Raw genomic sequence first — 25,243 nt, forward strand, 5'->3', positions numbered from 1 at the left:
GAGTGAGTGCGGATGGTGGGGATTTGTTGGATGAGAGATGGTGGTGATGGTGTGGATTTATTGTCTGAGAGAGAGTGGGGATGGTGGGGATTTACTGGATGAGACAGGGTGGGGATGGTGCGGATTTATTGGGTGAGAGAGTGTCGGAATGGTGGGAATTTACTGGATGAGAGAGGGTGGGGATGTAAGGGTTTTACTGGATTTGAGAGAGTGCGGATGGTGGGGATTTATTGAATGAGAGATGGTGGGAATGGTGGGGATTTATTGGCTGAGAGAGGGTGGGAATGGTGGGGATTTATTAGATGAGAGGGTGGGGATGGTGGGGATTTACTGGATGAGAGAGGATGTGGATTTATTGGATGAGAGAGGGTGCGGATGGTGGGGATTTATTGGATGAGAGAGGGTGGGGATGGTGGGGATTTACTGGATGAGTGAGGGTGGGTATTTGTTGGATGAGAGATGATGGGGATGGTGGGGATTTATTGCCTGAGAGAGGGTGGGGATGGTGGGGATTTATTGGATGAGAGGGTGGGGATGGTGGGGATTTATTGGATGAGAGAGGATGCGGATGGTGGGCATTTACTGGATGAGAGTGGGTGGGGATTTATTGGATGATAGAGGGTGGCGATGGTAGGAATTTACTGGATGAAAGAGGGTGGGAATGGTGGGGATTTACTAGATGAGAGAGGGTGGGGATGGTAGGATTTACTGGATGAGAGAGGGTGGGGATTTACTGGACGATAGAGGGTGCGGATGGTAGGGATTTACTGGATGAGAGAGGGTGGGGATGGTGGGGATTTATTGGATGAGAGAGGGTGGGGATGGTGGGGATTTATTGGACGAGAGAGGCTGGAGATGGTGGGAATTTACTGGATGAGAGAGGATGTGCATTTATTGGATGAGAGAGGGTGCAGATGGTGGGGATTTATTGGATGAGAGAGGGTGGGGATGGTGGGGATTTTTTGGATGAGAGAGGGTCGGAATGGTGGGAATTTACTGGATGAGATAGGGTGGGGATGGTGGGGATTTATTGGATTTGTGAGAGTGCGGATGCTGGGGATTTATTGAATGAGAGATGGTGGGGATGGTGGGGATTTATTGGCTGAGAGAGGGTGGGGATGGTGGGGATTTATTAGATGAGAGGGTGGGGTTGGTGAGGATTTACTGGATGAGAGAGGGTGTGGATGATGGGTATTTATTGCATGAGAGAGGCTGGGGATTGTGGGGATTTACTGGATGAGAGAGGGTGAGGATGTTGGAGATTAACTGGATGAGAGAGGGTGGGGCTTTATTGGATGAGAGAGGGTGGGGATGGTGGGGATTTACTGGATGAGAGAGGGTGGGGATAGCGGGGATTTATTGGATGAGAGAGGGTGGAGATGGTGGGGATTTACTGGATGAGAGAGGGTGGGGATGGTGGGGATTTATTGGATCAGGGAGGGTGGTGATGGTGGGGATTATTGGATGAGAGAGGGTCGGGATGGTGGGAATTTACTGGATGAGAGAGGGTGGGGCTTTATTGGATGAGAGAGGATGCGGATGGTGGGGATTTACTGGATGAGCTAGTTTGGGGATTTATTGGATGAGAGAGGGTGGGGATGGTGGGGATTTGTTGGATGAGAGATGGTGGGGATGGTGGGGATTTATTGGCTGAGAGAGGGTGGGGATGGTGGGAAATTACTGGATGAGAGAGGGTGGGGTTGGTGAGGATTTATTGGATGAGAGAGGGTGGGGATGGTGAAGGTTTATTGGATGGGAGCGGGTGGGGATGGTGGAGATTTACTGGATGAGAGAGGGTGGGGATAGTGGGGTTTTACTGAATGAGAGAGAGTGCGGATGGTGGGGATTTATTGGATGAGAGATGGTGGGGATGGTGGGGATTTATTGGCTGAGAGAGGGTGGGGATGGTGGGGATTTATTAGATGAGAGGGTGGGGATGGTGGGGATTTACTGGATGAGAGAGGGTGGGGAATGTGTGGATTTATTGGATGAGAGAGGGTGGGGATGGTGGGAATTTAGTGGCTGAGAGTGGGTGAGGATTTATTGGATAAGAGATGGTGGAGATGGTGGGGATTTACTGGATGAGAGAGGGTGGGGATGGTGGGGTTTTACTTTATGAGAGAGAGGGCTGATGGTGGGGATCTATTGGGTGAGAGATGATGGGGATGGTGGGGATTTATTGCCTGAGAGAGGGAGGGGATGGTGGGGATTTATTGGATGAGAGGCTGGGGATGGTGGGGGAAATTTACTGGATGAGAGAGTGTGGGGATGTTGGGGATTTATTTGATGAAAGAGAATGCGGATGGTGGGGATTTACTGGATGAGAGTAGGTGGGGATTTATTGGATGAGAGAGGGTGGGGATGATTGGAATTTACTGTATGAGAGAGGGTGGGGATGGTGGGGATTTACTGGATGAGAGAGGGTAGGGATGGTGAGGATTTATTGGATGAGAGAGGGTGCGGGTGGTGGGGACTTACTGGATGAGAGATGGTGGGGATTTATTGGATGAGAGAGGGTGAGGATGGTGGTAATTTACTGGATGAGAGAGGGTGGGGATCGTCGGGATTTACTGTATGAGAGAGGGTGGGGATTTATTGCATGAGAGAGGATGCAGATGTTGGGGATTTACTGGATGAGATAGGGTGGGGATTTATTGGATGAGAGAGGGTGGGGATGGTGGGGATTTACTGTATGAGAGTGGGTGGGGATGGTGGGGATTTATTGGATGAGAGAGGGTGGGGATTTATTGGATGAGAGAGGGTGGGGATGGTGGGGATTTACTGGATGAGAGAGGGTGGGGATGATGGGGTTTTATTGGATGAGAGAGGGTGAGAATGGTGGGGATTTGCTGGATGAGAGAGGGTGGGGATTTACTGGATGAGAGAGGGTGGGGATGGTGGGGATTTATTGGATGAGAGAGGGTGGGGATGGTGGGGATTTATTGGATGAGAGGGTGGGGATGGTGGTGATTTATTGGATGAGAGATGGTGAGGATGGTGGGGATTTATTGGCTGAGAGAGGGTGGGGATGGCGGGGAATTATTAGATGAGAGGGTGGGGATGGTGGGGATTTACTGGACGAGAGAGGGTGTGGATGGTTGATATTTATTGGATGAGAGAGGGTGGGGATGGTGGCGATTTACTGGATGAGTGAGGGTGGGGATGGTGGGGAGTTATTGGATGAGAGAGGGTGGGAATGGTGGGAATTTGCTGGATGAGAGAGGGTGGGAATGGTGGGGATTTACTGAATGAGAGAGTGTGGGTTGGTGGGAATTTATTGCATGAGAGAGGCTGGGGTTGGTGGTGATTTACTGGATGAGAGAGGGTGTGGATGGTGGGGATTAACTGGATGAGATTGGGTGCGGATTTATTGGATGAGAGAGGGTGGGGTGGTGGGAATTTACTGGATGAGAGAGGGTGGGGAGTGTGGGGATTTACTGGACGAGAGAGTGTGGGGCTTTATTGGATGAGAGAGGATGCGGATTTTGGGGATTTACTGGATGAGATAGGTTGGGGATTTATTGGATGAGAGAGGGTGGGGATGGTGGGGATTTACTGGATGAGAGAGGGTAGGGATGGTGGGGTTTTATTGGATGAGAGTGGGTGGGGATGGTGGGGAGTTACTGGATGAGAGTGAGTGCGAATGGTGGGGATTTGTTGGATGAGAGATGGTGGTGATGGTGGGGATTTATTGACTGAGAGAGGGTGTGGATAGTGGGGTTTTACTGAATGAGAGAGAGTGCGGATTGTGGGGATTAATTGGATGAGAGAGGGTGGGGATGGTGGGGATTTACTGAATGAGACAGGGTGGGGATGGTGCGGATTTATTGGGTGAGAGAGTGTCGGAATGGTGGGAATTTACTGGATGAGAGAGGGTGGGGATGTAAGGGTTTTGCTGGATTTGAGAGAGTGCGGATGGTGGGGATTTATTGAATGAGAGATGGTGGGAATGGTGGGGAATTATTGGCTGAGAGATGGTGGGGATGGTGGGGATTTCTTAGATGAGAGGGTGGGGATGGTGGGGATTTACTGGATGAGAGAGGGTGGGGAATGCGTGGATTTATTGGATGAGAGAGGGTGGGGATGGTGGGAATTTAGTGGCTGAGAGAGGGTGAGGATTTATTGGATGAGAGAGGGTGGGGATGTTGGGGATTTACTGGACGAGAGAGTGTGGGGCTTTATTGGATGAGAGAGGATGCGGATTTTGGGGATTTACTGGATGAGATAGGTTGGGGATTTATTGGATGAGAGAGGGTGGGGATGGTGGGGATTTACTGGATGAGAGAGGGTAGGGATGGTGGGGATTTATTGGATGAGAGAGCGTGGGGATGGTGGGGAGTTACTGGATGAGAGTGAGTGCGGATGGTGGGGATTTGTTGGATGAGAGATGGTGGTGATGGTGTGGATTTATTGTCTGAGAGAGAGTGGGGATGGTGGGGATTTACTGGATGAGACAGGGTGGGGATGGTGCGGATTTATTGGGTGAGAGAGTGTCGGAATGGTGGGAATTTACTGGATGAGAGAGGGTGGGGATGTAAGGGTTTTACTGGATTTGAGAGAGTGCGGATGGTGGGGATTTATTGAATGAGAGATGGTGGGAATGGTGGGGATTTATTGGCTGAGAGAGGGTGGGAATGGTGGGGATTTATTAGATGAGAGGGTGGGGATGGTGGGGATTTACTGGATGAGAGAGGATGTGGATTTATTGGATGAGAGAGGGTGCGGATGGTGGGGATTTATTGGATGAGAGAGGGTGGGGATGGTGGGGATTTACTGGATGAGTGAGGGTGGGTATTTGTTGGATGAGAGATGATGGGGATGGTGGGGATTTATTGCCTGAGAGAGGGTGGGGATGGTGGGGATTTATTGGATGAGAGGGTGGGGATGGTGGGGATTTATTGGATGAGAGAGGATGCGGATGGTGGGCATTTACTGGATGAGAGTGGGTGGGGATTTATTGGATGATAGAGGGTGGCGATGGTAGGAATTTACTGGATGAAAGAGGGTGGGAATGGTGGGGATTTACTAGATGAGAGAGGGTGGGGATGGTAGGATTTACTGGATGAGAGAGGGTGGGGATTTACTGGACGATAGAGGGTGCGGATGGTAGGGATTTACTGGATGAGAGAGGGTGGGGATGGTGGGGATTTATTGGATGAGAGAGGGTGGGGATGGTGGGGATTTATTGGACGAGAGAGGCTGGAGATGGTGGGAATTTACTGGATGAGAGAGGATGTGCATTTATTGGATGAGAGAGGGTGCAGATGGTGGGGATTTATTGGATGAGAGAGGGTGGGGATGGTGGGGATTTTTTGGATGAGAGAGGGTCGGAATGGTGGGAATTTACTGGATGAGATAGGGTGGGGATGGTGGGGATTTATTGGATGAGAGAGGGTCGGAATGGTGGGAATTTACTGGATGAGATAGGGTGGGGATGGTAAGGTTTTACTGGATTTGTGAGAGTGCGGATGCTGGGGATTTATTGAATGAGAGATGGTGGGGATGGTGGGGATTTATTGGCTGAGAGAGGGTGGGGATGGTGGGGATTTATTAGATGAGAGGGTGGGGTTGGTGAGGATTTACTGGATGAGAGAGGGTGTGGATGATGGGTATTTATTGCATGAGAGAGGCTGGGGATTGTGGGGATTTACTGGATGAGAGAGGGTGAGGATGTTGGAGATTAACTGGATGAGAGAGGGTGGGGCTTTATTGGATGAGAGAGGGTGGGGATGGTGGGGATTTACTGGATGAGAGAGGGTGGGGATAGCGGGGATTTATTGGATGAGAGAGGGTGGAGATGGTGGGGATTTACTGGATGAGAGAGGGTGGGGATGGTGGGGATTTATTGGATCAGGGAGGGTGGTGATGGTGGGGATTATTGGATGAGAGAGGGTCGGGATGGTGGGAATTTACTGGATGAGAGAGGGTGGGGCTTTATTGGATGAGAGAGGATGCGGATGGTGGGGATTTACTGGATGAGCTAGTTTGGGGATTTATTGGATGAGAGAGGGTGGGGATGGTGGGGATTTGTTGGATGAGAGATGGTGGGGATGGTGGGGATTTATTGGCTGAGAGAGGGTGGGGATGGTGGGAAATTACTGGATGAGAGAGGGTGGGGTTGGTGAGGATTTATTGGATGAGAGAGGGTGGGGATGGTGAAGGTTTATTGGATGGGAGCGGGTGGGGATGGTGGAGATTTACTGGATCAGATAGGGTGTGGATAGTGGGGTTTTACTGAATGAGAGAGAGTGCGGATGGTGGGGATTAATTGGATGAGAGAGGGTCAGAATGGTGGGAATTTACTGGATGAGAGAGGGTGGGGATGGTAGGGTTTTACTGGACTTGAGAGAGTGCGGATGGTGGGGATTTATTGGATGAGAGATGGTGGGGATGGTGGGGATTTATTGGCTGAGAGAGGGTGGGGATGGTGGGGATTTATTAGATGAGAGGGTGGGGATGGTGGGGATTTACTGGATGAGAGAGGGTGGGGAATGTGTGGATTTATTGGATGAGAGAGGGTGGGGATGGTGGGAATTTAGTGGCTGAGAGTGGGTGAGGATTTATTGGATAAGAGATGGTGGAGATGGTGGGGATTTACTGGATGAGAGAGGGTGGGGATGGTGGGGTTTTACTTTATGAGAGAGAGGGCTGATGGTGGGGATCTATTGGATGAGAGATGATGGGGATGGTGGGGATTTATTGCCTGAGAGAGGGAGGGGATGGTGGGGATTTATTGGATGAGAGGCTGGGGATGGTGGGGATTTACTGGATGAGAGAGTGTGGGGATGTTGGGGATTTATTTTATGAAAGAGAATGCGGATGGTGGGGATTTACTGGATGAGAGTAGGTGGGGATTTATTGGATGAGAGAGGGTGGGGATGATTGGAATTTACTGTATGAGAGAGGGTGGGGATGGTGGGGATTTACTGGATGAGAGAGGGTAGGGATGGTGAGGATTTATTGGATGAGAGAGGGTGCGGGTGGTGGGGACTTACTGGATGAGAGATGGTGGGGATTTATTGGATGAGAGAGGGTGAGGATGGTGGTAATTTACTGGATGAGAGAGGGTGGGGATCGTCGGGATTTACTGTATGAGAGAGGGTGGGGATTTATTGCATGAGAGAGGATGCAGATGTTGGGGATTTACTGGATGAGATAGGGTGGGGATTTATTGGATGAGAGAGGGTGGGGATGGTGGGGATTTACTGTATGAGAGTGGGTGGGGATGGTGGGGATTTATTGGATGAGAGAGGGTGGGGATTTATTGGATGAGAGAGGGTGGGGATGGTGGGGATTTACTGGATGAGAGAGGGTGGGGATGATGGGGTTTTATTGGATGAGAGAGGGTGAGAATGGTGGGGATTTGCTGGATGAGAGAGGGTGGGGATTTACTGGATGAGAGAGGGTGGGGATGGTGGGGATTTATTGGATGAGAGAGGGTGGGGATGGTGGGGATTTACTGGATGAGAGAGGGTGGGGATTTACTGGATGAGAGAGAGTGCGGATGGTGGGGATTTACTGGATGAGAGAGGGTGCGGATGGTGGGGATTTATTGGATGAGAGAGGATGGGGATTTACTGGATGAGAGAGGGTGGGGATGGTGGGGGACTCTCTCTCTCTCTGGCCTCAGCTTACAGCGAGGACTGGGCCTGGAACCACGGTGTCAGCCATTTGCAGCTACTTGAGCGAGCGGACCTCACCGTGGGCAGCGCCCAGGACAGAGTTGTCAGTGCCTTCCCAGGGATTGGTTTCTCTCGGATGAAGACAAGCTCTGTTGTGGCCGACTACGGATTTTATTGTGGCAGCAACCAACAGACCTTGGCCTCAAGCTACGGGGTCGCTTGCTTTTCAGCCGCTGCAGGAGGAGGCGTCCGAGCCGTTGCGCTCGACTGGGGACGACATAGTGCAGTTGTGGTCGACTGAAGATTTAAATTGAACTGAGGGGTCTGGACTTTACTTTTCTGGGTGTGTTTTTACTAATATTCCTTATGAACCTGTATATGCCAGGATTGGGCCTCTAAGCCGCGGTATCGCCTAACGGGTGTCTGGTGTCGGGTGGGTGGGTCGACATATGAACTTGGTGGGCTGGGAGATCTGGACTATATATATATTGTGTGTCGTTGTATTTTTACTATATCCTATATGTGCTTGTATATGTGAGAACTGTGCCTCTAACGCGCGGATTCACCAAGCGTGAGTCGGGCGTCGGGACGAGAACTGGACTGGGCCTCTAACGCGCGGATTCACCAAGCAGGAGTTCAGCGTCGGGGTGAGGACTGGACTGGGCCTCAAAGCCGCCGTGTGGCAGGGCGGGTTGTCAGATGATCTCGGTGGGCTGGTCTGGACGATATACATGCATATTCTGCCTTGTTGTATTTTACTGACATTCTATACGGGTTTGTTGATGTATGTGCGAAGACCGGGCATCATATCGCGAGGGGAGGACGTTGGGACTCTTATTCCGTGAGTGTGATCCTGTGTGTGACTTGACAATGTGTTTAGCACCTTGACCCCGTCTCCTTTGGTTATATTCACCAGCATTCATGGATGGTTAAATGACAATGAAACTTGAATCTGTTGTGTGTCCGTGATGCTGCTGCAAGTAACTTTTTCATTGTTCACACATGGCCCTGTGCTTATAACAATAAACCTGGCTTGACTTTGACATGCAAAGTCTAAACAATTAAAGGTGTGTTTGTGTCTGAGCACACAAACATAGGGTCCTCCACACCATTGAGTCACAGCAGTTATAAGAGAGATTGGCATATCTCTGATTGCCACCTTCTTATCCAGCACATTCCCAGTTCCAGGAATATTGTCAGCAAAATAACCATCATGAATACCTCCAGGCAATCACTACAAGCAACAAGCAGAGGAATTATTATCCAACTCTGTTGATTGGGAACACCTTCCAACCCCGAAGTCCTTTTCTCCAAAGATAGTCTCTGATTGGCCAATTCTTTACAGAGACTGAGTTTTTAAATCAGAACTTCTCATGGCACTACCGTGTCACCTGTGAATACTAGAATTATTAGCTGTACACGAGATTCAAGCTTCTCTTACTTTGATCACCAATTCCTCAAGAAACCCTATTCCTCTTTCCAGTTGCCCTTGACAACAGTGGTGAATTCTGGGAATGACTCACTTCTTTTGACAAAGGAATTTTCCTGATGCACAAGACCAACACTGCCCTGAAAATGGTACACGTGTGCTGTCATGTTTTTTAAATGTCTTATGTTTACTATGTAGGGATGATTTCTTAACATAAAGGGTCTGAATTTTCCCAGGCCATCCCACCACTATTACGCCATAACCTGTGTGTAACAGCATTGAGAATACTGCAAATCTGACACAGTGGAATCCTGCCGCCTTTGAGAAAATCCTACTTAATTGATGAAAGTAGACTGGGCTGGGGTTCAACATTCAATATAGTTTTGAGAAATGGAGGGAACATAATATCATTTCCAAGAAACAGCGTTACAATATGGACAAGTTTCTACACTGATCACTGTACAAATACTGATTTCTGCACCAATGCAGAATTCACCAAATTTATCACCTTCGCCTCTAATTTCTACCTTCTCAAGTTCTCAAGGTCCATTTCTGACACTTATCTTCCTCTTCCTGGTCTCTGCTGGAAAGATGCATGATCAGAGCAACTTTGTGCTTTATGATTCTATGACTGTCTCCATCTCAGGAGACAAGCCCTCCACTGATATTTACCGTAGGCTCACTGACTCTCTCAGTGCCTTTGACTAGACCTCTTCCCACTCTCTCTCTGTCTCCATCTCAGGAGACAAGCTCCACTATAAACTCACTGACTCTCACACCTCTTCCCACCATGTCTCTTGTAAGGATAACATTCCTTTCTCTCAATTTCACATTCTCTGCCAAATCTGCTCTCAGTATGGGACCTTCCTTTCCAGGTAACTGTCAGGAAGTGTAGCTTGCTTTCTGTGGTGGTTGACGGAGTCCACTCTCACATCTTCTCTGTTTCTGCATTTCTACTCTCACCCCACCTCCCATCAGACCGAGCGGTTTCCCTGGTCTTCACCTTTCACCTTGTGAACCTCTGCACCCAACATTTCATCCTTTGAAATTTTCACCAGCTGCCATGCGATCGCATCAGCAGCCACATCAGCTCCTCCCCACTCCTTTCCACCTTGCAGTCCCTTCGGCGAGGATTAACCCTTGCCCTCCTTCATGTCTTGGGATCCTTCCAAATGAGTGGGGACAATAACCAACAGAAATGAGTGCCATGGTACTCGATACCCTTGTTTCATCTGATCCAAACAAGGGATTAGAGAGAGTACGTTAGAGCAGCGGTTAAGTGTAATGTTATTACAGCACCGACCCAGGTTCCGGTCCTCTGCTGTCTGTAAGGAGATTGAACATTCTTCCCATGAGTGTGTAGGTTTCCAGTGGGTGCATCAGTTTCCTTCCATATTCCTACATTATTTCAGTTTGCATCACTATACTTTGCACCATCTCGTTTCGTGTTTGTCAGTGTACATATTGTTGAAATTCTCATTACCATGTGTAACTGTTCACCCTGTCAGTTTCACGTGAGTCAGGAATTTCATTGCACCCTGGTGTATGTGACAACAAACTGTATGTTTCCTCATAGTTCAGCATAGAGAGTATCTATCAGCAGGCAGACAGTGCAAAGCTGAACAGTTTCTGAGTTACCTGTTGCTTAGGAAGAGGTGGAAGATCAAACCAGGTGCTGGAAATCTAAATCCAATACTCAGCTCAGCAGTGCTAAACCATTTATTCTGCCATCCCAAGTAAACTTAACACAAAACTGTTCATTAATGGATCTCAAATGAATGATTAGAGCATTTTAACTAGAACAATGACAGCACAGCAGGAGTCCATTTCATCCATTGTGTCCTTTCAATTGATCGGCAGTTTTGTATAGTTCTAATCTAATTACTTTCCTAATCCACTCACGTAGCTTCTCAAAGAAAATCCAATGGAAATGAGTGTTTTATTGAGTTACCCAATGAAAATCATTGACCCCAATTATTATCAAAATTCTCTCTCTCTCTCTCATATAGATATATAGTTAATCACAGGCAAGAGTTCATCACATTTATTTTTTGTTTCCCAATATTTTGGTTCACTCTTGGTGCTCTCATGGGGTAGTATGTCTTGAGAGAGAGAGAGAGAGAGAGAGAGAGAGAGTCCCGATCTTCCCACCCTTGGCAGATTGGATTGGAGATGACTCAACAAACCTCCACAACAAAGGCTCTGCATCATATCAGTGAGGTAAGATCTGCTGCCATGTTTATAAAATACACTGATTTCATTCTGACATGAGTCACCACGGTTTGGAAGGTAGTGGAGGAGGGAAGTGGTTGATTGTGTTCTGAAAGGAGCAGGAAACAGGCGGTGGTGTCCTGTCACATTAAGTATGTTGATCATCCCAGATGTTCTTAGTGAATGAATTTGCCAGGCCTGAACTCTAAACAACAGCCCAAAATCAATTCAGATTTTGAGGAAGGTGTGGAAGAGCAAGACAGTGGCTGTGTTCTCAATCAAAGCTGGATAGGTTTGCACTTGATAAACCACTTGTGGTGTGCCAGTTGTGGTGTGATCCAGATGGCTGTGTTGGTTGAAATTAGTAAGTACATACTTTCTCCCAACTTGCCCTTCCCACTCCCTCCTCGGTAAAAGGCAGGTCAGCTCTTGTCTGGTTCCTCTCCATATTCATTCCAACCAATCACAGTCTCTACTTTTCTCTGCTACTCAGCTCCAGATTTGACAGTCTAAGAACAGCATTAAAAACAGTAGCAAAGGTCTAAGTCCAGCTCCTGCATGTCACAAAGCCCGTGGACAACACTGATATCTCCTTCCACACTGTGGCAAACCCCAGTCCCTGAATGTCACAAGGTCCACAAGTCACACTGATATCTCCTTCCACACTGTGGCTAACTCCAGTTCCTGCAGGTCACAAAGCCCATGGACCACACTGATATCTCCTTTCGCATGGCGGCAAACTCCTTCTTTACTTTGTCACAAAGCCCATGGGTCACACTGATATCTCCTTCCACACCATGGCAGACTCCAGTTTCGGAATGTCACAAGGTCCATGGGTCACACTGATATCTCCTTCCACTTAGTGGTAATCTCCGGCTCCTGCAGGTCACAAAGTTCAAGAATCATACAAATACCTCCTTCCACATGGTGGTAAACTCCAGCTTCCCTTTGTCACAAAGCCCATGGGCTACACTGATATTTCCCTCCACACTGCCCATGGGTCACACTGATACCTCCTTCCACATTGTGGTAAACTCCAGCTTCCCTTTGTCACAAAGCCCATGGGCCACACATATCTCCTTCCACTTGGTGGCAAACTCTGGCTCTTGCAGGTCACAAAGCTCAAGGATCATACAAATACTTCCTTCTACATTGTGGCGAACTTCAGGCAGTCACTGATCCTGGCAACACTCCACTTCCTAAAGGCTGCTTCCTGGCATAACAACGCTCTACAGTTACTGACAACCCCAGCTATTTCTATCCGGTGAACTTCTTTCTAGATGCTGGAAGCACTTAGGAAGCTAATAGCTGTTGAATATTAAAAGAAGCCACCCACTGTGGGAGAAGGAATACTGACCAGGGAAAGAGAGAACACAGCTATGTCCCAAAAGCATTTACCAACAAAATCATCTGGGGGCATAATCCTCAGGAACACCAGTTAGGTTTCTCAGTTTGAGGGCCACGTCTACAGTCTTGACAAAAGCATCAATCATCTTCCTCATCTCAGGAGTGTAGGGATCATATTCCAGTTTTCTGAGGCCAGAGCGTTTGAAGTTCCCATCCTTTTGGCTCTCCACACAGAGCAGCCTGTCATCGGAGACACTGAGGCCCAGGATGGACACCATCTTTTTCAGTTGGTTGAACAGATCGTGCTTTAGATCTTCATAGTGGACCACAAGGACTTCCTTGCCGTACTTTAACCAATCGAGGGTGTGGGATGCCCACCAAGGTGCGTAGTTCTTCACAAACTCAGGCCATTCTGTAGAACAAAGGAAATCATTAAATATTAAAGACCTCTTTGGTTTAATTCATGCCAACACATTTTCAATAGGTGACGTTTTGAGAAAGCAGCATTCATCATTGTCACCCGAGATATTGCAGGGGTGTAAGGAAGAAGTTGAAGATGAAAGGAACTTCTCCAGGGGAGGCTGAAGAGTAAAGCAGGAGTGAGGGTCATTGAGGAAGGTCAGGTGACTCTTAGAAAATGGGTCAGTAACTAAAGGTAACACACACAAAATGCTGAAGGATCTCGGCAGATCAATCAGCATTTATGCAGAGGAATAAGCAGTCAATGTTTTGGGCTGAGTTGCTTCACAGGACTGGTAAAGAATTGGGAAGAGGCCAGAATAAGGAGGTGGAGGGCGGGGATGGAGTACAATCTGGCAAGTGATAGGTGAAACCAGGTGAAGGTGAAGGTCAGTGGGTGGGGAATAGTGAAGAAGTGAGAAGCTGGGAGGTGATAGGTGGAAGAGTTAAAGGGCTGAAGAAGAAGGAATCTGATAGGAGACGAGAGTGGACAATGGGAGAAAGGGAAGGAGGATGGTCACCAGAGGTAGGTGATGGGCAGGTGAGGAAAAGAGAAGGGCAAGAGGAGAGCCAGAAGAGAGAAGGGTTTCGATTTAAGAACAAGGCCATGTGTGAACAAGCCATGGTGTTGTCAACAGTCAAAAACTTGGACTGATCCTCCAACACTACATATTGACGTTTAATATTGAATTGCAACACCTGTCATCAATGAATGGGACAATGAGAACATTCTGAAATTGAGACTGGATTAACAGTCAGAGGGAATCTCCATAACACTGGATCGATCCATTCAGGATCAGAATCAGAACCAGGTTCATTATCCCTGAAATACACTCAGTGTACAGTTAATTAGGTAGCTCCTGTACCTAATAACGTGACCATGGAGTGTATTTCTGCATATTTGTAGTCTTCTGCAGCCTGTTCTGTTTTGTAATTTCAAAACGTTAATTTAAAGGAAAACAAGGGAGCCAAGAGATGCGAGTCTTCGCTTGTGTTTTTACTTTAAGCGAGGCACTCACATATCACATAGTAGCAGGACATATAAGAGGAGAGAGAGAGAGAGATCAGATTGTAAAGGAAGCAATCTCTCTCCTCTTGGCTTCCTCACCCACAACATTATCTGATGAATCCTCTGTTTTCAGATCTCCATTGACTCCTTTCTTATTGACCTTCCATACACCCAGCTGGCCTTTGGTCTTTGTATCTACTTTTACAAACAGCCTTTTGTCTCCCACTTGAAGCTCATGCAATAATCTTAATGCACACAGAGTAGATTCTGGTTCTTTGTACGGAGACAAGTTGTCAGGTTACTAAACATATGGGGACACACTTGGCTAAATCCACTTGATTGATACACAACAAAAAGAAATGTAGGTCCATTTCATGCTGTCCAAACTTACCCTGACTGTCCCAAGCCTGGCTGCATAAGGAGGAGGATTGGGCATAGGGCTAGCGACCCCATCCCATTTTTAAAAACAAACAAACAGAAGTACAAAACACCAACAGAAGCTCCAAAGACCTCATCCCCGGGAGAGGAAGGATCTTTGACGATGGTCTGCACCTGAAGGATTGTCCCAGGAAAGAGGACTTTGGTGAGCTGCTATCAGTAGCCTATGCCCCAGTAGGGGTGATGGGCTTAAGTAAATAAGTAAGTTAACTTACCCTGATTGCTGTTTATAACCTCTAAAGATCTAGCTCCTAAATGCACACTTTGCCACTCAGTAACAGTATGGATGCTTCCATAGTTCCCTGCACACACTTCAGTCTGTAGAGAACATTCTTTCAAGGGAAAGATGCAGTGTTCTTAAAGTGGACGCAATATTATAATTTAACAATACTTCTGTGCTGAGGAAAAGGCATGGATAATTTATCCAGAAGAACTAATGACAATGTCCACTCTCCACCTATTTGGAAATCCTTTTGGTTCAGTATCAGATACACCAGGCAGTGTTTGTATCCACCAGGGCTTGGTTCCCACGCTCCCTTTTCACATAATGGGGATTCACATACTCCTTTTCCTCTCACCCTGTTCCACTGTTACTTTTCAAATTACTCGGTTTGCTGTATTATAATGTTATACAACATCTAGAGAATTAAAAGATGTGTTGGGGAATTAAGATATAGGAGCAGAATGACATCATTTACTTATGGTTGACTGATGTTCCCTCTCAACCCCATTCTCTTGCCTCCTACCCGTAACCTCTGACACCCTTGTTAATTAAGAACCCATCAACTTCTGCTTTAAATATATCTAATGAATTGGCCTTCACAGCAATGAATTCCACAGATTCATCACCTGCTGGCTAAAAAAATTCCTCCTCATCCCTGTTCCAAATGGTCTGTCACCATCAAAGCCCCAGCTGTGCTGGATTATTGGAGTTCAACAGTAAAGGTTTAAATTCAGGAGAATAATAAAATGAATCCGTTTCCTGCTACAGAATATGTGCCAGTGTTGACCAGAACTGATATACTTCACAACAAAGGACAGGGGGTGACACTGTAAATCTGTGTTTAGTAGTGAATGCGTTCTGTACTTACAGTTGTCCATAAATTGAAAAATAGACAAAAATCAATTGTTACGGTCGCCAAACCGCCACAGTGTTGTAACAAACAACATCAAAAACACATCAGACTGATAAGAAGGAAGAGTTCAAAAAGTGGAGAGGGAGGAATCCGGTTCTGCTGTTCATAGGAATGTACATTAATTTAATAATATTAGTGGAGCCCATTCACATGTGTGGGTGGACAAATACTCAGTGGCCACTTTATTAGGTACACCAGTACACTTGCTTGTTAACACAAATATCTAATCAGCCAATCATGTGGCAGCAACTCAATGCATAGAAGTGTGTAACCATGGTCAATAGGTTCAGTTGTGTTCATGCCAGACATCAGAATGGGACAGAGAAATGCCATCTAGGTGAATTTGACCGTGGAATGATTGGTGGTGGATTGAGTATCTCAGAAACTGCTGAACTCTTGCGATTTTCACACACAACAGCCTCCAGAGTTTACAGAGAATGGTGTGAAACATTAAAAAAAATTCTGTGAGCAGCAGTTTTGTGGTGAAAACAACTTGTTAACGAGGCCAGTCCTGACGCAGGGCCTCAGCCCAAAACATTGCCTGTTTACTCTTTTCCATAGATGCTGCCTGACCTGCTGAGTTCCTCCAGACAGAACTAAAAATAACCATTTGCTCTTTTCCATGCCAAGGTTGCGGGCAAAACATTTTCTCAGCTTGGTGTCACAGCTGACTGGCTCGGAGTGGGCTGGGACAGAGCCAGTGTTGCTCCTTGCTCTGTGATCAGATGTACCAGAGCAGATGCCTGAGTAAGCCGTTAACTCCACACTGAACCATCAGAGACAGAAGCTGTTTCATTAAGCAGATTCAGGGCAATCCACCTTGTGTAATCACAGCACATAAAGCTTTGCTTTACAATGGCCCTGAGGAGATCATAAAACTAATGTCATGGAACAGTGTGACAATTTTGCAGACTCTTCAGTCATGTCAAATGGAACAGCTGGGGCAACACTGCTGGAGCTGTACGACAAGGCAGGGGTCTTAGTCAAGTCTGCATGATTATTAGAATATATGTACTGGAACATTCCAGCCCTTGCAATAGAACGCCAAGATCAATTAAATTGTGCTTAATGTTATCTTTAACTAATTCAGACCCATCAATTTAATGGTTTCCATCTCAGCTTGGGATCTTCCAACACCTGTTCCTTCTTCTGTTCCATGGTAGGAATTCCATCTGCTCCCTCTCTCAGCATCACTGCTGTGCATGGAGACTCCAATGCACAGGATCAAAGAGGCTACAAACTCAAGACTCCCCACCACTGAGGACATCTTCAAGAGATGTGCCTCGAGAAGGAAGCATCGATCATTTCAGCCCCTCACTGTCCAGGTCTTGCCCTCTTCTCGTTACTACCATCAGGGAGGAGGTACAGGAGCCTGAAGATGCACACCCAATGTTATAGGAGCAGCTTCTTTCCCTCTACCATCAGATTTGAAAGTTGAAAGTAAATTTATTATCAAAATATACCTGGTATAAGTCACCAATTACTACTCTGAGATTCATTTTCTTGTAGGCATTTGTAGGAGGGCAAATAAATGCAATGTAATCCATGATAAACTGCACACAAACACAGCTGAGCAGCCAGTGTGCAAACGAAGACAAACTGAGCAAATATACACACATAAACAAATAGATAATCCCAAGAACCTCAGCTGAACCGTCCATGAACTCTTGAACTATCACTATTAACCATCTCTACGTGAACCTCACTCTTCCTCTTTCACACTAGTTATATATTCATTTATTTTTTTTTACCTTACAACAATGTTTTATGTCAGACACTGTGCTTCAGCCACAACACAACAAATTTCACAACTTTTAACAGTAATAATAAACCTAATACTGATTCTTCACTCGGACAAATGTCACTGAGATGGTGTGATACGTATCACTCGGGTGTTGTAAATGTCACTGAGGTGGTTGTGATATATATTACTCGAGTATTGTAATAAATGTCACTGAGGTGGTGTGACACGTATACGTCGAGTATTGTAAATGTCATTGAGGTGGTGTGTTACGTATAACCCGAGTATTGTAGTAAATGTCACTGAGGTGGTGTGTACATATAACTCAATTATTGTAGTAAATGTCACTGAGGTGGTTGTGATACATATCACTCGAGTATCGGAGCTTTGTAACCAAGTCATTCTTTGTGGGTGAAGATCTACTGCCACTGGAAAGTGCCAAGACTTGCTACACACTGGGTGTGAGCAAAGCCAGCCGCGTCAATATAATGCCATAGGCCACGAACTAGACAAACTGTCAATCTCACTTGGATGATAAAATGGTTGGTTTGGGAAACTGCTTTGTCTCAACAGCAGATCTTCCATCGTCTTTGAGTAAATGAATCCCATGTCCTTACAAATTGGGATGTATCCTATTATGATCTCTAAATGAAGAAATTTTAACCCAAACCCAACCTTCTGTTATATCTTAACAGCAAAGGCATAAGACTGGCACTGGAACTGAAAGTAATCTCTCTGCCAACACTTCTTTTCCAATTCAACACATAAATATCTCAAGAAGCTTAAAAGGCTTACTGTGTCAGATTCACCACAGTTCTTTGTGTGAAGTGCTTTCTTTATTGCCTGTGTAGCAGATACTGTACATTTGCTGTGGGCACACAACGTCAAACTGCAAATCGGAGCTTCAGTAGGTGACCATTAACATTAAACTAGCACCTACACTACTTATTGGCTACTTTTTGAGTGTATGTTCCTGGTCTGCTGCTGCAGCCCATCCACTTCAAGGTTTGCCTTCCTGTCACCATTCTCCCCCAACCTCTCTTGTTAACAAGTCACTTTTGCCCACAGAACAACTACTCACTGGACTTTATTTTGTTTGTTTTTTGCACCATTCCCGGTAACTATAGAGACCAATGTGTGTGAAAATCTCAGAAGTTCAGTGGTTTCTGAGATACTCAAACCACCCTGTCTGGCACCAACAACCACTACACAGGCAAAGTTCCTTAGATCACATTTCTTCTCCAATTTGATGTCTGGTCTGAACAACAAGTGAACCCCTTGACCATGTCATGTCTGCATGTTTTTATACATTGAGTTGCTGCCACGTGATTGGTTGATCAGATATTCGCATTAACGAGCAGTTGTACAGATGCACCTCATAAAGTAGCCACTGCCACTGTAACGTGATATTAAGCATGACATGTTCTGCAAAAGTGGAAATTGTAAATGGAATTTGGCGAACAATATTCTAAACAAGCCAAACAGCTCATGGTTTCCTTTCTCTTTTTGTTCCCACAAAGATCGCTTGGAGACAAAACAATTTTTTCAGACTGGTTTAACTTTCAAAAAAATCTTCCCTCATTTTTCTTCTTGTCCTTCCAGCTGTTTCCACCCTGAGCTCCATCCTCATGATCAACTTTGACTTTTCATTCCATTGATAGAAAAGACATTAACACAGCAGCAACGATACTCTGTGTTAGTGGACAATTGCTCATCTTCCCTGCCTGTGGACTCTGCCTGCAGCTCACCCATCACTGGAAGGTCTGTTCACTTTGATGTCTCTGAGCTTTATTCAGCCACGCTGCATCGATTTTCCCCTGGTGACAAACTCGACGGCTGGTTAATGAAGCTTTCGTCGCCCAGTGCAGATTGCTGCTTTGGTAGTGTGACCCAAGTGTTGGTCTGACCACCTAACCTTTGGCAACCTTCTGGTCCTTTCAATACCTCACTTCGTTTCATTCTTCTGAAAGAATTCTTGTTCTCTACACAAATACAAAACCTGTTTTCCCACGAGGATGATTTCATCCAGTTCCTCTATATCAAGCAACTTATCATCATCCTTGGCGATTTCAACCATCTGACCTCGCCATCTCTTCAGACTCTTTTGCCTCAGTGATTTCCAGCTCAATAACTCTCTGAGATCTCTGCCCTCATCCAATTCTGGCCTCTTTCCCAGTGCAGCCTTTAGTCACTCGAATATTTTTCATTTGCATTTTCAGCTGCCTCAGCCTACACTCTGGATTTCTCCCTCCTCCTTCTCTCCTATTTCTACGTTGACTGAATTCTGCTTTCAACAGTGTACTCCGCATACTGTTTCCTTTGTACTACCTCGATGTGCTTATGCACAGTGTGATCTGCCTAGACGATACATAAAGATTAGATTTAAAGATTGGCTTTATTGGTCACATGTACATCGAAACATCGAGACATACAGTGCAATGCATCACCTGCGCCAACAACCAACATGGTTCAAATATGTGCTGGAGGCAGCCCGCAAGAGTCGCCAACAGCATGCCCTCAACTCATGAACCCTAACCATACAATTCTGGAATCTGGGAGGAAACAGGAGCACCTGGAAGAATCATACACATTCACAGGGTGAGTGTACAAGCTCTTTACAGACAGCAGTGGGGATCAGACCCCGCTCAGTGATCACTGCCACTGTGACATGATTGCATTATTTACTTCAACTCTGTGCTGCCCCATGTAACCAGAAGCTTCTCACTGCATCCTGGTACATGTGACAATGATAACCCAACACTAACATCTATAAGACACTCCTTGAAATCTACAACGTTTGTACTTCTTTGACAAACCTTGATGATCTCCCCTGATGGTCATTCCCTGACCCCATCTGAAACTGGTTTCATTGTTGCTTCGGTGAAACACCTTGGGAGATTTTACTGGATCAAAGGCACCACATCAATGGACGTTGTGGCTCTTCTTCCTTCCTTCATTCTGACCCCTGTCACTGTTACAAAAGCAGCAAGTCAGCAAATATTTCAGCCAGGTTTGCATGCTGACCAGTTGGTGGTGACGAATCAGCGCACAGGAGGGAGACTGAAATTCTGGCGGAATGATGCCTCAACAACACCCTCTCGCTCAATGTCAGCAAAAGCACAGAGCTGATTACTGACTTCAGGAGGAAACTGGAGATCGATGAGCCAGTCCTCATCAGGGAACTGGAGATGGAGAGGCTCAGTTTAAATTCTAAGGTGTTATCATTTCAGAGGATCTGTCGGGAGACCAGCATCTAAGTGCTATTACAAAGAAGGCATGACAGTGCCTCAACTTCCTAAAGAAAATTGCAGATTTGGCACACCATCTACAACTCTGAAAAACTTCTATAGATGCACAGGGGAGAGTGTCCTGACTGGTAACATCATGGCCTGGTATGGAAAAGCCAGTGCCCAAGAACAGAAATTCCCTACAGAATGTAGAGGATACAGTCAGTGGCATGTACACTTGGAGACATAACAATGTTCTCAAAGTTGTAACAGAAGCGGTTGAGCAGAAAGTACTGCAGCACAACTTATCTCATGCCCCATGTTGCACAGAACATCGCATATCATTTGTGAAAGAAGGCTCCAAGTCAAGGGTGTACGGCACAAGCCCATGATCAAGCATACTTTCTTCAGCCAATGATTGGTGTGTCAAGGCCGACCTGGATGGGAAAGGCAGCTTCCCAGAGCAAATAGCTTTCACAACATTGCGTCCAGATATAATCGTATGGTCTGACACCAGTAGAGAAGCGGTTATTGGTGAACTCACAGTCCCCTGGAAAGACAACATCGATGAAGCCCATGAGTACAAGTTAACCAAGTATGCAGAGTTAAGATCCGAGTACAGAGACAGAGTGTGGAAGGTCTCATGCTATCCATTCGAAGTAGGCTGCCGTGGCTTTATTGCGTTCACTTTCCAGAAGTGGCTGCGTGACCTTGGCTTCACTAGAAGAGAGATCAAGTCAACCAGCAGGGCTGCAGCTGAGGCAGCAGAGACAGGATCAGCATGAGTGTGGACCAAGTATGTCCAGAGGGGCAGATAGTCAGACAGTGTACACATCTTTTGCAAACCCTTCAGTAGTTGCATAGACACCTAAAGAGTAGACTATCTCTTGCATGGAAGTGACCAACAACTCTGATAGAGGTAGATGCCAAGTTTTTAAGCTTACCAGTGGGAGGTGGTGCTTTAGCACTGCCGGCCCACCACCTCGAGGGAGTCTTGATCATAAGCAGGCCGAAACTCCTGAAGACAGGTGGCAGGTCAATTGATGATCCCACTGGTGATAGCACTGGACAGTTAGCATCTTAGTCCACGTGTATTTTCAATTCAATTCAGTCCAGCACATCACAAAAAGCCCTCTCCATCATTAAGCACATCTGTTTGGAGCATTGCTACGAGAAAACAGCATCCGTCATCCAGGAACCCCACCATCCAGTCCGTTCCATGCTCTCTTCTCACTGCCGATGTTCCAAATTTTGTTTGTTTTTTCGCTTGTTCATTTATTTGCTTATTTATTTATTTACTATTTTGTTTATTACAATTTGTCTTCTTTGGCACGTTGATCGTTTATTTACTGAGATACACTACAGAAAAGGCCCTTCTGGCCCTTTGAGCCATGTTGCCCAGCAACCCCCGATTTAACCCCAGTCTGATCACAGGACAATTTACGATGAACAATTAACCTACCAACCGGTACAACTTTGGAAACCGGAGCACCCAGAGGAAACCCACGTGGTCACGGGGATTAGGTACAAACTCTCTACAGGCAGTGGTGACAATTGAACCCCGGTCACCTGTACTCTAAAGCATTGTGCTAACCACTACACTACCATGCCGCTCGAAAGAGTGGGCAAAGGAGACAGTGAGACAGGTAGGAGTCGAACCTACAATCTTCTGATCGCTCATCAGAAGTGTTATCCATTGTGCACAGGCGCAAACTTTGTCTATTGTTTCTGTTGTGTTTCTTTGTATCTACTAGTGAATGCCCACAAGAAGATGATTCTCAGGATAGTATATAGTAAAAAACACACACTTTGATGTTAAGTTAATTTTGAATTTGACCAAATGCCGATTGAAGCCAGTCTCATTCACCTGGTTTTGGTCCATATCTCTGTATACCTGCTTCTGTTTCCCCACCCTGAGAGTGAAGACAAGCACAAATGGGAGGGAGTGTTCCTCTGCTCTCTCTGTTTGTTAATGTGACACTTTGCCACATCAGGGACACCAGAGTATTATGTTCATGGCCAAGAAAACTCAGCACCACCTTTACTTCATCAGGGGCTAAAGAAATTTGGCAGGTCCCGATCCTTATCGACTTTCATTGATGCTCCATGAAAAGCATTCTATCTGGATGCTTCACGGCTCGGTCTGACAACTGCTCTGCACGTGACTGCAAGAAACTATAGGGAGTTGTGGACACACCTCAGCACATCACAGAAACCAGACTCCCCTCGATGAAACCTCTGTGTACTTCTTGCTGGCTCAGTAAAGGGAGTTGTGGTCACTCAGTATAGGGGGTTGTGGACGCACTTCAGCATGTCACAGAAACCAGACTCCCCTCGATGAAACCTCTGCGTATTTCTTGCTGGCTCGGTAAAGCAAACAGCATAATCAAAATCTCCACCCACCCCAGACATTCACTCTTCTCCCCTGTCCCACTGGGCAGTAGATACAAATGCCTGAGAGCAGACACCACCAGGCTCCAGTCAGATTTTATCTCACTGCCGTCAGACTCTTGTACATCAAGTGGACACTTGAGCTCATAACCTACCTCATTATGATCTTTCACTTCATGGTTTATCTGCTCTGCACTTTCTCTGCAGCTTTTAAACTTCATTCTGCATTCTTTTTTATCTTGTTTCACCTCAGTACACTGTACAACGACCATGTGTATGAACAGTGTAGAAGACGAGCTTTCCGCTGTATCTGGGCTCAGGTATTTATTTATTTAGAGATACGATGTGGAACAGACCCTTTTGTCCTCACGAGCTGCACCAGCAAACAACCGCAGCCGAATCACAGGACAATTTACAGTGACCAATTAACCTACTGACCGGTACATCTTTGGACTGTGGGAGGAAACCAGAGCACCCGGAGGAAACCTCCGCGGTCACGGGGAGAACGTACAAACTCCTCACAGACAGCGCTGGGAACTGAACCCAGATCATGGGCACTGTAGGAGCGTTACACTAACCATGACACTACTATGTCAGCCACGTGGCGCTACACGTGACAATAATAAACCATTACCAGTAACAATTGGCGTAAATGGCTGGTTGATGGTCAACATCGAGTCAGAAGGCCGAAGGGCTCTGCTCTGTCTCTCTTTGACTCTTTGATTTGTGATGTTGCCGCTCTCGTTCCCTGCAGAAGATCCCTGAGCTGCTGAGGTCTACAATATTTCTTTTTTTATTTTGCTTCCACCTGAAGAGGCCATTGGTAGCAGCCAAACAAGGTCTTCCTGTTACATCTGACTCCTGTGTACGGCTTTGCACCTGACATCATGCGTCCGGTTCCGACAGGGAATGGTAGCAATACCTGTAACAACACTTCTGGCACTCTGCTTTGCAGGAACGAGTGTAATAAGTGATATATCACGGAGCAGACGAGAGGTATTTTGTGTCAGATTTGCCTGCGCTACTCTGATAAAGACAGGATGTTGCATTAACCTCTAGACGCGCTTGAACAGTGTAATACTGCTTCAGTAACGTGCTGGAAATGTCAGCCCGACTGCCTGTGCATTAACTTCTAGGTGGACTCAAACAGTGTAATACTGCTTCAGTAACATGCTGCAAATGTCAGCCCGACTGCCTGCTAGACCTGGAGTGTGGTTTCAATGTACAAATGATTCAGAAGTGAGACTGGCATGTCATGAGAACTCAAATCAGCTTCGAGGCATCGCAACGCAACAAGGAATTTTTGCAGTAATAGAAACAGTTCTTTCTTTTGTTCTGTTTGTCACTGAGCCCGTGATTAACTCAGGCACGGGCTGCTTGTCGAAGCTTTAAATCTATCAGCGTTCCCACAGACAAAACGGTGATTGCTCCCGCTGGTTTGCAGTCTTCTGTTAAAAAATCCTGCCATGATTGGAGGTGGGAGAGAAGGATTAACAACACTGCCTTGCCCTTTACATTTCTGACAGCTTTACAGACTCTGGTGCAGTACGGTACAAGACGAGGCCACTCAGCCCATCAATTCCAGGAAAGGCGGTGGAGACACAAGGGATTTGCAGATGGTGGAATCTGGAGCAGCAAGCGGTCTGCTGGAGGAACTCAACGGGTCGAGCAGTATCCATTGGAGAAAAGGAAGTGTCGATGTTTCTGGACAAGACGCTGCTTCAGGAGATTGTTTGCATGCTGATGCAGGGTTTTGACCCAAAACGTCAAAGATTCCTTCCTGCCCACAGATACTGCTCGACCTGTTCAGTTCTGAGTGTTTATGCAAGCGTTTCTCCTTTCTCCGTGTCTCAAGTATGGTGACTGGATTTTTTTAATGTTCCTTGTGCAGTAAATATTCAATATTCTGCGGAGGTGGAATGAAGGTATTGGTCTATCAACGAGGACAAGGAGTAATGGATTAGGTGCTCCAAGTTACGAAGACAGCAAACACGACGCAATGTTTTTTTTGTCCATTATTATTGGACATGGGCTTGTGAATTATTCACAGAGTCTGTCAGGTCCTATAAATCCCAACATTGGTTGATAATAATTAGCTGTATGTATAACAAGCATGTTTCATGGTTAACAGGCTTTGGGTTTGATTTCAGCAACACACAATATTAAAATCAAACAGTGGTTCAAATGTTCGTGTATTACAGATCAGTTTCGTTCCCCACCTTTTGGAAAGTGT

General features: G+C 46.3%; 1 protein-coding gene across 3 annotated transcripts in view; it reads right to left on the bottom strand.

Moving 5' to 3' along the window:
- Positions 1 to 10,783: 10,783 nt before the first annotated feature.
- LOC140188970 (sialate:O-sulfotransferase 2-like) overlaps positions 10,784 to 25,243 on the bottom strand; it is a 462,780-nt gene continuing 448,320 nt past the window's right edge. For all 3 annotated transcript variants that reach the window (XM_072245649.1, XM_072245635.1, XM_072245642.1), the window contains one exon: positions 10,784 to 13,021. In XM_072245649.1, coding sequence (XP_072101750.1) covers positions 12,669 to 13,021 — 353 coding nt within the window. In that variant the 3' untranslated portion in view covers positions 10,784 to 12,668. The remainder of the gene's footprint in view (positions 13,022 to 25,243) is intronic.

The sequence above is a fragment of the Mobula birostris genome, chromosome 2 (assembly GCF_030028105.1).
Source record: "Mobula birostris isolate sMobBir1 chromosome 2, sMobBir1.hap1, whole genome shotgun sequence".
Lineage (NCBI taxonomy): Eukaryota > Metazoa > Chordata > Chondrichthyes > Myliobatiformes > Myliobatidae > Mobula > Mobula birostris.